Here is a 13,229-nt window from a genome sequence, read left to right as displayed (position 1 = left end):
AGGTGTGCAGGAGTCCTTGGATGCATGGATTCCCTGGGACTGGAGTTACAAGCAGTTGTGAGCCACTGTGTGGGTGCTGGGAACTGAACTCATGTCCTTTGCAAGAGCAGCAAGTGTTCTTAACCACTGAACCACCCTGCCTCAAACCTTTGGGGTAGAACTATCACAGAGAGAGCAAAGAGAGCCTGGAATTTCAGACCTGGCTGAGTTTCTATACCCAATCTGTAAACTATTATGCTATACAATGAGGTGTCCACATATTCCAAAGGCACGGGGCTTATAGGGTTTCTACACAGCTGAAAATTTGGGTTTTCCTGATCAGTGACATGTCACCCAATGCACTGGCTTATGCATGTTCTGTATAATAAATCCATGCCCTTAAGTGGTTCCCTGAGTTCTGTGGCCAATTAATCAAATTAATTGAACCCAAAGTTGGGTATGTATGAACCTCAACTTGTAGCCAGTTAGTCACAAGCTTCAGGCTAGAGCTTGTGACTCAGGGGGTTTACAACTGACATTTGAGGGCAGGGGACAGTCCTGGGACTGAGATATCTCCAGGCGACAGAGGCACAGTTGTCCTGGATTAGAGGACACCACAGTGTGTGTTGCTGAAGAGCTACTTGCTCACTAGAAAGAAAGGAGCAGCCCTGTGCCTTCGAGGCCATAAAAGTGACCTGTGCTGTGAGTGCAGAACTGTAGAAACTGCACTTCAGTTGGTTCTTCCCTTTGTACTGGCAAGCTTTATGTCAACTTGATACAAGCTAGAGTCACTGGAGAAGAGGGAGTCTCAGTTGAGAAGATGCCTCAGTAAGATCAAGTTGTAGGCAAGTCTTCGGGGCATTTTCTTAATTGATAATTGATGAGGAAGACCCAGCCCATGGTGGGTAGGACTACTCCTGAGCAGGTGATTCTGAGTTCTATAAGAAAGCAAGAGGAGCAAGCCAGGATGCAGCACCTCTGCATCAGCTCCTGCCTGCAGGATTCTGCCCTGTTTGAGTTCCTGTCCTAGCTTCCTTCAACAATGAGCAGTGTTGTGGATGATGAGCAGTGATGAGCAGTGATGTGGGAGTATAAGACAAACAAACCCTTTCCTCCCTAACTTGATTTTTGGTCCTGGTGCTTCATTGCAGCAATAGAAACCCTAACTAAGATACTTTCTAGACCCTCAGATCAGGTGGTTCTCAACCTGTGGGCCTCCACCTCTCTGTGAGAATCAAATCACCCTTTCACGTGGGCCACATCAGATATTGACATTATGATTCATAGCAGGAGCAAAATTACAGTTTAGAGTAACAAAAAGAACTCTATGGTTGGGGGCCACCACAGCATGAGGAACTGTATTAAGGGTCACAGCTCCAGGAAGGCTGAGTTAGAGCCTCCTATCATCTTTTCACAAAACCCAAATCTGGCCAACCACTCTGACGTTCTCCCAGCCGCCAAGTCCTGGGTGTGTACTGCAGTGTTCTTAGCTTCCAGCTGCAGCTTGCCCCTCAGAGCCCCAGCCTTTTATCCAGGGTTTGCCCTGCCCTAAGTTTAAGCCACAGTGAGCTGCCTCCTGTTCCCTAAGAATATGGCATCACCTTGCTCTGCCCTGACCACCTCTCCAATGATGCCACTCCTCTCTGTTATTTACCAGAGGAACTGCAATTTCTCAAGCCACACCTCACTTAGACTCAAGTGAAGAAGTCTCAGGCAGTGGCACATCTTTCTCCTTGGCCATACATAATCTACCAAGCGTTAGTCACTCCTTGTCCCTGAGTATCGTCTCTTCTCGCCATCTTTTCCTTAAAGAATACCCAGAGTCTGAACCAATTCTCCTTTCCTTCCTTCCTTCCTTCCTTCCTTCCTTCCTTCCTTCCTTCCTTCCTTTCCTTCCTTCCTTCCTTCCTTCCTTCCTTTCCTTTCTTCCTTCCTTCCTTTCCCTTCCTTTCCTTCCTTCCTTTCTTCCTTCCTTCCTTCCTTCCTTCCTTCCTTTCCTTCCTTCCTTCCTTCCTTCCTTCCTTCCTTCCTTCCTTCCTTCCTTCCTTCCTCCCTCCCTCCCTTCCTTCCTTTCCTTCCTTCCTTTCTTCCTCCTTTTCTCGTCTTTTTTGCTCCTGGCCACTTCCTGGCTTCTCCTTACCTAAGCATATATATCTATGACTTAGCACAGAATAGAAACTTAACCTTCCAGTGAAATGGGACTGAATTGGGAAAGCCTTCTCTTCTGAGACTGCTATTTTAAAGTAAAACAATGGGACCCTTGCCGTTCTCTCACTTTCTGGGAATGTTGGGGGGGAGGGGGCGTGGTGCTGAAAACCAGTGAGTGCTCCATGCTTACTGAGCTCTGCTGCTCCTTCATCAGGGAAGCCCTCTCCACTTGCACCCAGAGGGAAGGGTTACAGGCTATCCAGGCAGTTTAAGAGCTTTGAGAAGTTGTCAGTGGGCTGTGGACCTAGAACTTTGGCAAGATGCACAGAATAAACATTTGGACACAATGAGCTCTCTTCAATCCATATTGTGTGCATGGACTCCATACTCCAGTCTAACCTTTATGTCACAGCTGCCGTTCCTCACACCATGGAGAGGGCAAAGGTTAGAGGGAGCCTGGCAACGTTCATCAGAATCCTTCCTTTGTGCAAACATTGCTTCCGGAGTTCTTAACAAATTCAGACTGAATTTCCTGGGCCACAACTATACCCCCTTCTCACCTTCCCCAACCCTCTTTGGAGACAAAGTCTCACTTTATGGCCCTGGCTGCCTGGAATTCACTTATAGACCAGGCTGGCCTCAACACTTCTAGAAGATCCCTGCTTGCTTCTGCCTCCTGCGTGCGCTGAGTAAAGTCATGAGCCATTATACTTGGCTAAAACTGCCTAAGTCATTATGCCCAACACCAGAAGACAGAATTGGCACCCTGATCATTTAGTGATTCAACCCCTTTTTTAGCTATAGACTTCAAATAAAGATTAATCAGGCTACATGGTAAAAGAAATAATACTTAGAAAGTCTCAAATATATTTTAGGTGAATTACCCAGCAAAAAGATGGTCTGACTTTTTTTTTTTTTAAAATACATATTAGACACTAAGAAATATTGTCTTGCTGTGTGTGGAGGAGGGTGATTCAGTAGGTAATGTGCTTTTTGTGTAACCAGGACAACCTGAGTTGGATCCCAGCACCGGTATAAAAAGCTGAGCTTATTGGCACACATCTGTAACACTAGCACTAAGAGATGAAGACAGGAGGATTCGGGGATGGGGGTGGGGGGCTGCTGGCCAGCCAGTCCAGCTAAACTGGTAGCTTCAGGGGCAGTGAGAGATGATGCCTTGATGAAGAAGCCCAACATTGATCTATGACCTCTGTGCACACATGGGCTAACAATTCCCCCCCAACACACACACACACACACACACACACACATACACACACACACACATACACACACACACACACACACATTACAACTGTCATACAACACACACACACACACATGTTAACCAAACCATAGATACATTTTTATATTTTATTTATTTTAAAGATTTTTAAAAATTTTTAATTATGTGTATATGTATATGTGTGTGGAGATATTTACATGCGAGCAATGGTGTCCATGGAGGTCAAAGGGCACCAAATCCCTCTCAAACTAGAGTTAAAGATGATATGAGTGGCCTGACATGGATGCTGGGAACTGAACTCAGGTTATCTGGAAGAACAGGACACACTCTTACCTCCTGAGCCACGCCCCCTCATTATAAAATTCTTATATTTTATAATCTCTAAAATTATATAGCTGAAGGGCTTTCTAAAAATTAGAGTTTGTGCAGTATAAAAATGTCTTACCTCCTTAGGGAAAAATGGTCCAAGGATGGAATAGGTCATCATGCAACCCAAGTTCATGCTTGCTGCTGATACCAGCACAAAAATCTGTTCTCTTGACAGTCGCCGGGATGTCTCTCTTGTACTTCCTCCAGGGTCATCACCTTGAATGCAAACGCATTGCTATTACAAGGGTGTAACTGGGATTCTGGGTAAAACACACGAGTGGTATTTTACACGGAGTTAACAGACTCAGAGAACAGTTGTTGAGATAAAAGACTATTCTAAATATAATAGTTATAACCAAACAGAAATCAGATGTGGAATAACACTGCAAATTTGAAACATTTTCATATGGAGACTCTTCCGTTAGAATTTCAACATGGAAAATATTAAGCCATTTCGACTGCTTCTTTCAGAAACCCCCTCAATGATGAACACCAGGGTTAGTTGCCAAGGGCACCAGGCTTTAAAGAAATATAGTCTTAAGCTACTAGCTTCATATGCCACACAGACTCAGTCAGAGCCTAAGTGTTTAAACAGGAAATGCTAGCTCTTGACCAGAGCAAACTGGTTGTGCCAGCTCTCTTCTGGTTCTAAGTTCACCAACTTAACACTCTGCAAAGTCCATTCTCACAAATATGTAAATCTGGTCACTGCCCACACTGACTAGTGGTCTTTTAAATCAACTCATTTCACACTTTTATCCCTGTTTAAACTGTCAAAGAACCAAGCAATCACTGAGTTTCAAATGTCCAAGCAGATTCCTCAGCCATTTCTAAATTAAATGATTCTGAGGGGGAACAAAGAAGGAGGAGGGGGAGGAGGAAGAAGAAGAAGAGGAGGAGGAGGAGGAGGAGGAGGAGGAGGAGGAGGAGGAAGAGGAAGAGGAAGAGGAAGAGGAAGAGGAAGAGGAGGGAGAGGAAGAGGAGAATAATTATTATTTAATCTATTTTTCCAGAGGTAGCCATTAAAGGCCAGGTGGAAAAAAAAATCTATGCAAAATAAGGAAGTCTTAAGAATCCTTTGAAAACCGCCTGAGTTTGCATACTGGGTTGCCTCGATCCAGCCTTAATCTGAGGGGAGGTGCCCAGTCTTACTGCAACTTGATATGTCAAATGTTTGGTTGATATCCATGGGATGCCTGCTTTTTTCTAAATAGAAACAGAGGATGAATGGATGGGGGAAGGACAGAGAAGAGGGGAGGAGAGAAACGAGAGGAAACTGCTGTTGGGGTACAAAAATAATTAATTTCTTACATATACACATACACACATACACACACACACACACACACACACACACACACACACACATATACACATATACATATGTATACACACACACACACACACACACATATGAACTCATTTCATATAGATATGTCCGAGTTGAAGCCTTCTTCAAACGAGAGAAAGTTACAAGAGGAACGCCAGAAAACACCAAAGAACATTTTAGGCCTTATGATGTGGTGTTATTAATTTGAAAGCATTCTGAAATCTCCTACTTTAAAAAGCAGAGGTTTGGGAAGTACCCGTATGCATTCCCCAAACAGGAGAAAAGAAATACTGGCCGGGATCGCACAGTCAGGCCAGACCCTACCCTGCTTGAAGGTCTCAGAAACAACAACAGCAGCGGCAGCAACAACAACAAAACAAGCTAAGCCATTATATCCTAAAGACACAGGCCCTAAGCCCATGGCGAGCTACGCGCTGAAAACAGTCACCTCCTCCTGTCCCTGCAGGAGCCGGGGAGCCCGCCTCGTCCATGAGCCGCTCTCGGGGTCTTCCGGCGCTCCAGGCTCAGCGGGCGAGGTGCGGTGGCAGCGGGCGAGCTGCGGGGATCGGACTCCGCATTCCGGTCCAGAGGTGAAGACTTGAGCCGGGACAAGAAACCTCGCTGATCCTTGGAACCGGGGACCCACGGGAGCTTGGGCGTGCAGGGGCGGAGCAGTGGTCTCCGCCCATGCTGATCGTGGGCTCCAAATAAAGAGGAGAAAGTAAGCTCGTGTGCCTGGCTGTGGAAACCTTCTGTGGATGCAGGTGTCTGCTGCTTTGCAAACTGATCGCTCACTTGCTATGTCTTTGAATGATAGGTCCATTTTTGTCATCGTCGTAGTCGTTGTCTTGCTTTTCCATATTCACAGCTAGGCTTACTAAGGCTTATATGACCTAGTCAGTCGGATTGTGCATACCTTAGTGACAAGAGGCGTAGGCAAGTGCCCCTTTCTCTCTACACAGAAGTATCCAGCACAAGCCTGGCTTTTACTTTGTCTTCTCCTTGTTTATTATTCGGGAAAAGTTTAAGTTTGGAAATGTAGGCCAAGGGGAAGGATTGAGTCACACGCCTGCAGTCGATGTGATTTTAATATGAATGAAACTTTTGTATGCTGCCCGTTATGCTGACCTGCTAGCAGAGGTGACAGAGACGATTAATATTTTACTCTAATGCATTAGGGTCTACAATAGAATTGTTGGGAAAGGACTGTACTTCAGCAAAGTGAATCTTGCACAGTCTCTATTACTGTAGATATTGAAGATTATATAGAAATTCCAGGCAGGCTAGAAGTAGTTCTGAGACAAAGAACTTGGGAACCGCTCCAGACGCCAGGCTTAGCTAGAGCAAAGGTTCTTCCAGGCTATTTATGGAAGCCTAACCTCTTCAGCTCAATCTTACTAAAAACCTTTACAAATAATTTTAAAAACGTATGTGTATGCCAGTGTAGGTTCCAAAGAAGCTGTTGGATCCCCTGGAGGTGGAGTTAAAGGAGCCAATTAGCACGGGTGCCAGGACCTGAACCTGGGTCCTCTGGATGAGCAGTAAGTGCTAACCACTGGTCTACCTGGCCATTCCCACCACTGCTAATTGCGATTATATTACACTGTGTTCTCATTCTGATCCAACCTTGACCCAACCTCGACCCACAGAAGATTTTCCTCCAATTGTTTCTTTTATGGTTTTCTTTTTTCCTTTCTGTCTTTTTAAAAACTCACTTTCTGGACTGGCATTAACTGCAGATGTTGGTTCACCCAACCTCGACCTACTCGCCCCCACCCCCACCCCCCCAACACACACACATGCGTATACCTCTCTCTTTCTTCTTTTCTTGGACTCTATCAGAACTTTTCTTGACTTTGTATTTACAACCTTTGAACTAATTTTTCCATTTATATTAACATCTATTTCCCTCTGCAATCAGCAGCTATTCTTACACTCTTAGCATATATGTATGTGTATATAATATATATATGTTATTATATATATTATACACACACATTTTAAATATATCCTTGGGCCTGCAAGATGGCTAAAAAGCTAAGGGTACTTTCTGCTTAGCACTGCGACCCAAGTTAGATTCCTGGGATGCACATGGCAGATGGAGAGAACCCACTCTCCCACACTGCACACTGTCCTTCAACTTGCACACGAGCGAGCACTGGGACACTTGTGCCCTTCCCCCCAAAATAAATAAATAAATAAATAAATAAATGCAATTAAAACTATTAAAACTTGTATTCCTGTGTTGTGTCTGTGTATTACTGATTCTTGGGGACTGGACCAAATGACTCCAAGATTTTGCTCATTTAACTAAGAATTTAATAAAGCATTCCTAGCTCGGCAGCCCAAGGCTTAACTTGGCTTGGACTTTACACACACAGCTCTTTGAATGATATACCTGACATTATTTTGTGAACTTGGGACCTCCATGTTCACTAAGCTGCACACATGCTCCTCTTCCAACAATGGCGCAAGTTTCTTCTTGCCTTCCTTGCCATCAAACTTAGACAGATTCTATTCTTCTATACTCAGTTTATGTAAAGGCCTGAGCCAGGAATAGTTTGGAATACATGCACAATTAGGCAAACTTGTGTTCTCAAAAGAACTTTAGGGGGGGAATTTCCTATTTACCACTTTATGCCTCTGCATAATAGGGTGTACCTGACTGAAATATATACATTGGACTGGAGAGATGGTTTAGTGGTTAAGAGCACTGGCTGTTCTTCTAGAGGACTTACAACCAGCTGTAACTACAGTTTCAGGGGGATCTGACCCTTCTAGTCTCTGCATGCACTTGGTACACAGACACACATAGTGGCAAATACATATAAAATATATATAAAATAAATAAATAAAATTAGATAAATTATGGGAAGAGACATATATCTCATGGCTAAACCTATCAATCAAATCAAAGAATCGCCCCTCAGTTGTAAGTTTGTCTTGCTGCATGTGTGTCTGTGTGAGGGTGTCTGATCCCCGAGAGTTGGACTTACAGACACTTGTGAGCTGCCACGTGGGTGCTGGGAATTGAACCTGGATCCTCTCAAAGAGAAGCCACTGTTTTTAACCAATGAGCCCTCTCCAGTCCCATGCATTTCCTTAACTAAGAGGAAAACCAGCTTTGTACATGTCTTCTCATATTTGCCATTTCTGAGGTTCTTCATTCTGCAACATCTGAGTTTCCCTTCCCGTGCCATTTCTCATCCACATGAGGTTTTCCCTCTGATGTTACATATGAGTCACTATAAAGCATCAGCCATCTGGTGGTGAACGCTTTTTGTTTTCTTTCTTTCTGGGTTATTTTTTTTTATCTTTTTTTTTTTTTTTAGAGATTTATTTATTATATGTAAGTACACTGTAGCTGTTTTCAGACACTCCAGAAGAGGGAGTTAGATCTCGTTACGAGATGGTTGTGAGCCACCATGTGGTTGCTGGGATTTGAACTCATGACCTTCGGAAGAGCAGTCGGGTGCTCTTACCCACTGAGCCATCTCACCAGCCCTCTGGGTTATTTTTAAGGGTTTTTATTAAGTATAGAAATATGTGTCGGAAGTTATCTCTTGGCCCTTGCAAAATGTGGGCTTAGTGTCATTCTCCTTTCATTTCTTCAAAGAAATTAATGGAATTTTGTGTTTGCTTTAGTAATCTCTTGTATGTAATGTCTCCTCCTACTTGGTCTGTTCTTTTTTTATTCTCTTTATCTGTTGTTTTTACTAGCTTAATTATGTGCCTAGGAGAGCATTTTTCACATTTCCTACAAGGATCACACTTTCTTTTCCTAGCGTTGAAAGTAGAAAGCCTGCCATTTGCAAATGCAGAGACCTTCTGCTACCTGGACACAGAAGAAGGCTAGCACCAGTGACAGCTACTAGAAACCAGAACAGTGATAGCAAATAGCACAGTACAGACCCGCAGCGCTCGATAGACAAGGCAAAACTAACTGATCCAAGAAATAGATAAGGCAAAACTAACTGATCCAAGAAATAGATAAGGCAAAACTAACTGATCCAAGAAAGCCCGTAAGGACGGATCATTTAATTCCTTACCATTTCACTGTTGAAATAACTGAGGGCCGGGATTTTGTTGTTTGTTGTCTGCTTGAGAAAGGGTCTAAGCTGTTTGCAAACTTGCTTTGTCCCCTAGATCTAGTTGATCCTCTTGCCTTGACTTCCCACGTTCTGAATTCCAGGTGTGCGTCAACACGCGTGGCTCAGGACTGAGTTCAGTTCCAGTCTTAAGTACAGTTAGTGATGGGAAGACCTACTTCCCATTGATTTGATAATTCAAATTATCATCACATTTTAGATCGTTAAAATTCTTCTGTTGTCATGGATACAAGGTCTCGTGCTACTCAAGCTGGCCTGAAACTTGCTATGTAGCTGAGGACGCCCTTCAACTTCTGACAACACTGCCTCTGTCTTTTGAGTGCTGAGATAACTCCCAGTTTTATTTGGTGCTAAGCAATACAAAGCAGGACCTCATGCAAGCCCCCTGTGCAAGCATTCTGCCTCAGAGCAGTTTCCCAGCCCTTTCCACACATCTTTGCACAAGGTAAATAAGCATTTTAAGCCACCACTCATTTAATCTTCACAATATGACAGTGTTAGTAGCATCTTCACTGAACTATGAATAACCTGCGGAAGACTGCCTACAAAGTGGGCCGGGATCCTAGCTCCTCTGAGATGGGCCAAAGATAACAACATTGTTTTTGCACCTTATCCTAGCTTCACTACCCAGCTCTATTTTCTTTTTCAATGTTTTGAAAATAGTTTTTAACCTTTTATTTGCTGGTGTTTTTGAGACAGGGTTTCTCTCTGTAGCCCTGGAACTCACTGTGTAGACCAGGCTGGCCTCGAACTCATAGAGATGCTTCCTTCCTTCCTGACTGTGCTGGTATTAAAGGTGTGCACCATTACTAACTGTTTATTTATGTATTTTTTTTTTTACTTATTTTTAACTTCAAAAACTAGTTCTCTCTCTCTCTCCCCTCCCCCACCCCCATGCGTGCGTGTGTGCGTGCGTGTGTGCGTGCGTGTGTGCGTGCGTGCGTGCGTGCGCGCATATGTGTGATTTCAGGTTGCCCTGCTCTGCAGTATAATTGCCTCTGGAGGTGGTGCTCATCTACCATCTTGTATTAGAGACATCCTCATTTTCTTGTTCCCACTGCTTTTTGCTGGACCAACCATCTGGCCCTTCAGCTGCTGGGGATTCCCAACTCTCTCACTCATTTCCTACCTGCCCACAAAAAGACAGGCTTGCATGCATCTACGGTATGTGTCAGGCTTTTACAAGAATTCTGAGGATTCAAACTCAGTCTCTCACACTTACACAGAAAATACTTCTAGTCACGGAAGTGTGTGTGTGTGTCTGTAGTCCAAATCAAAGATCCTTCTGCTTAATCTATTTTATAGCCCTTCCTTTTTTGACACTGATAGAAGTTGAACTGTGTATCTTACTTAGAGTATCTATTGCTTTGACAAAAACACCAAGGCCAGCTGGGCGTGGTGGCGCACGCCTCTAATCCCAGCACTCGGGAGGCAGAGGCAGGCGGATTTCTGAGTTCGAGGCCAGCCTGGTCTACAGAGTGAGTTCCAGGACAGCCAGGACGACACAGAGAAACCCTGTTTCAAAAACACACACACAAAACAAACAAACAAACAAACAAACAAAAACACCAAGGCCAGAGGCAAGTCGGGGAGGAAAGGGTTAATTCCACTTACACTTCCAGATCAAAGTCCATCCTTGGAGGGTTTCAGCTAAGGAACTCAAGTAGGGCAAAATGCTAGAGGCATGATGCAGAGACCTTGGATTGGTGCTGCCCATGACTTGCTCAGCTTGCTTTCTCATAGAACACAGAACCACCAGGCCAGGGCTGGCACCACCCACAATATGCTGGTCCCTCCCCCCTTGATCACTAAATGAGAAAATGCCTTACAACTGGATCTCATGGGGGCATTTCCTCAACTGAGGCTCCTTCCTCTCAGATGACGTTAGCTTGTGTCAAGCTGACCCAAAACCAGTACTGTGTGTTCTCTCAAAATTCACAATTAAAGCCCTGATCCTAGGCACTTCAGACACCCCATTATTTGGAATAATGCTTTATACTTAGTTAAGATGAGGTCACCTGAAGCAAGGTGAACCTCCTAATCTGACTGATATCTTTACAAGAAGAAAAACTTGGACACAAAGATACAAGGAAGAGTGTCAGGTGAGGAGGATTGGGTCTATGCTAAGTTAATCCAGAAACCAGACTCACAAAGTCCAGGAGCTACGAACCGGGCATGAAGCTAGCCAGAGTATAAGGTAATGCATTTCTGGGTCTTCAGACATTACAGGTATGTTTTGGTTTGTGTGTGTGTGTGTGTGTGTGTGTGTGTGTGTGTGTGTGTGAGTGTGTGTGTGTGTGTGTGTGTTACACCTGCCCTAGCAAACCACACCTATATTTAGATGATTCAGAAATCTTGATTTCTGCTCTCTTTCTCTGCCTAATTGCAGTGGCTAAAACTGGACTTCAACTCATGGTTCTCCTGCCTCAATATATGGTGTACTGGAATCATACACTCTATCATGACACATTCACATTACTTAACAAGAGCTAATACTAGCATTATCGTGTAGGGTCCTGCTCAAGTTTCATTTTTGTTGACTAAAAGCAACTTCAGGAGAGAGGGCTTTATGTTGTTTACAATTCCAGGTTTCAGTCCATCACTGAAGGGAACCAAGGCAGGCATTCATACCCAATAGCACTGCTCATAGTCAGGAACAGAGACTGTTTGCACTCATGCTGGGTCTTACCTCACCCAGCTCTCTCCCATCTTATACAGTTCAGGAAACCTGTGCAGGGAATTTTGCTACCCACAGTGGGCTGGGCTTCCCACGTCAATTAACAACCAAGAAAATCTCCCAGAAGCCAACCTAATCCAGGCAATTTTTCAATCAAGCCTTTCTTCTTGGGTGATTCTAAGCTGTAGTACATTAACATTTAAAACTAAACAGCACAGGGTCTCCAGAGAAGGGATAAGACAAGAAGTTAGTATGTTAGGTAGTATTTAGGAAATACTACGAAGTTAGTATATTAGGTGGTATTTAGGAAATACTAACAACATTTCTATTATCATCCTTCATTCCTGTTATTATTATAGTATGAGTGTACACAGGTATGGTGCTAGGGCCTAAACCCCACCAGGTACACATAATCTACCACTGTTAGACTACAATCCCAGCCTTACTTTTAAAAATTATTTTTATTTTACTTATTCATTTACTTATTCACTTTTCATCTTGTTTTTTTTTTTTTTTTTTTTTTTTTTTTTTTTTTTTTTTTTCTTTCAGGGTTTCTCTATGTAACACTGGTGGATGTCCTGGAACTTGTAGACCAGGCTGGCCTTGAACTTGCCTGTCTCTGCCTCCCAAGTGCTGGGTTAAAAGGCGTGAGCTACCATGTTCAACGTTTTTTTGTTTGTTTGTTTGTTGTTTTTTAATCATTTATTCATTGATACTTGGGGAGAATTGAATGTGTTGTCACTGTGTTACAGTCGCCTGCCTTCTGTCAGTAGGTACGGGCTTATTTTCATAGCTGTATGATTCTTTAAATTAATGAAAAATTCTTTCAGAGTTCTTCAGTCTAATGTGAAGTAACTTTGTTTCACAGTTAATGGCCCTGGTGGAATACTGGTTAATGAAAAGAAAAGAAACACAAGGGGAAATGACAGGACTATGTCCCTTTTGACACAGTCTCCTTTTGTACATGCACAAAGCTCTGTTCATCCTCTCCCCCTTCCTATTATTACACCATTTATCTTTTTTTAAAATTAGGTATTTTCCTCGTTTACATTTTCAATGCTATCCCAAAGGTCCCCCATACCCACCCCCCCAATCCCCTACCCACCCACTCCCCCTTTTTGGCCCTGGCGTTCCCCTGTACTGGGGCATATAAAGTTTGCAAGTCCAATGGGCCTCTCTTTGCAGTGATGGCCGACTAGGCCATCTTTTGATACATATGCAGCTAAAGACAAGAGCTCCTAGGTACTGGTTAGTTCATATTGTTGTTCCACCTATAGGGTTGCAGTTCCCTTTAGCTCCTTGGGTAATTTCTCTAGCTCCTCCATTGGGGGCCGTGTGACCCATCCAATAGCTGACTGTGATCATCCACTT

The 13,229-nt window shown here is 43.7% G+C and overlaps 1 protein-coding gene across 7 annotated transcripts in view; it reads right to left on the bottom strand.

Annotated features, from left to right (window-relative positions):
- The window catches only part of Slc18b1 (solute carrier family 18, subfamily B, member 1), a 31,111-nt gene extending 25,266 nt beyond the window's left edge, over positions 1-5,845 (bottom strand). For 3 of the 7 annotated variants that reach the window (NM_183116.2, NM_001358813.1, NM_001358812.1), the window contains exons 1-2: positions 5,521-5,718; positions 3,819-3,958 (exon numbers count right to left, since the gene is read on the bottom strand). In NM_183116.2, coding sequence (NP_898939.2) covers positions 3,819-3,958; positions 5,521-5,563 — 183 coding nt within the window. In that variant the 5' untranslated portion in view covers positions 5,564-5,718. Of the gene's footprint in view, positions 1-3,818; positions 3,959-5,520 lie in introns of all 7 variants that reach the window. The other 4 variants (XM_030245357.1, XM_006512918.4, XM_030245356.1 and 1 more) reach the window with 4 other exon arrangements.
- Between the last annotated feature and the right edge of the window lie 7,384 nt (positions 5,846-13,229).

This window comes from Mus musculus, chromosome 10, assembly GCF_000001635.26.
Source record: "Mus musculus strain C57BL/6J chromosome 10, GRCm38.p6 C57BL/6J".
Lineage (NCBI taxonomy): Eukaryota > Metazoa > Chordata > Mammalia > Rodentia > Muridae > Mus > Mus musculus.
The sequence above is the reverse complement of the archived record's forward strand: the minus strand, read 5'-3'. Positions and strand labels throughout refer to the sequence as shown.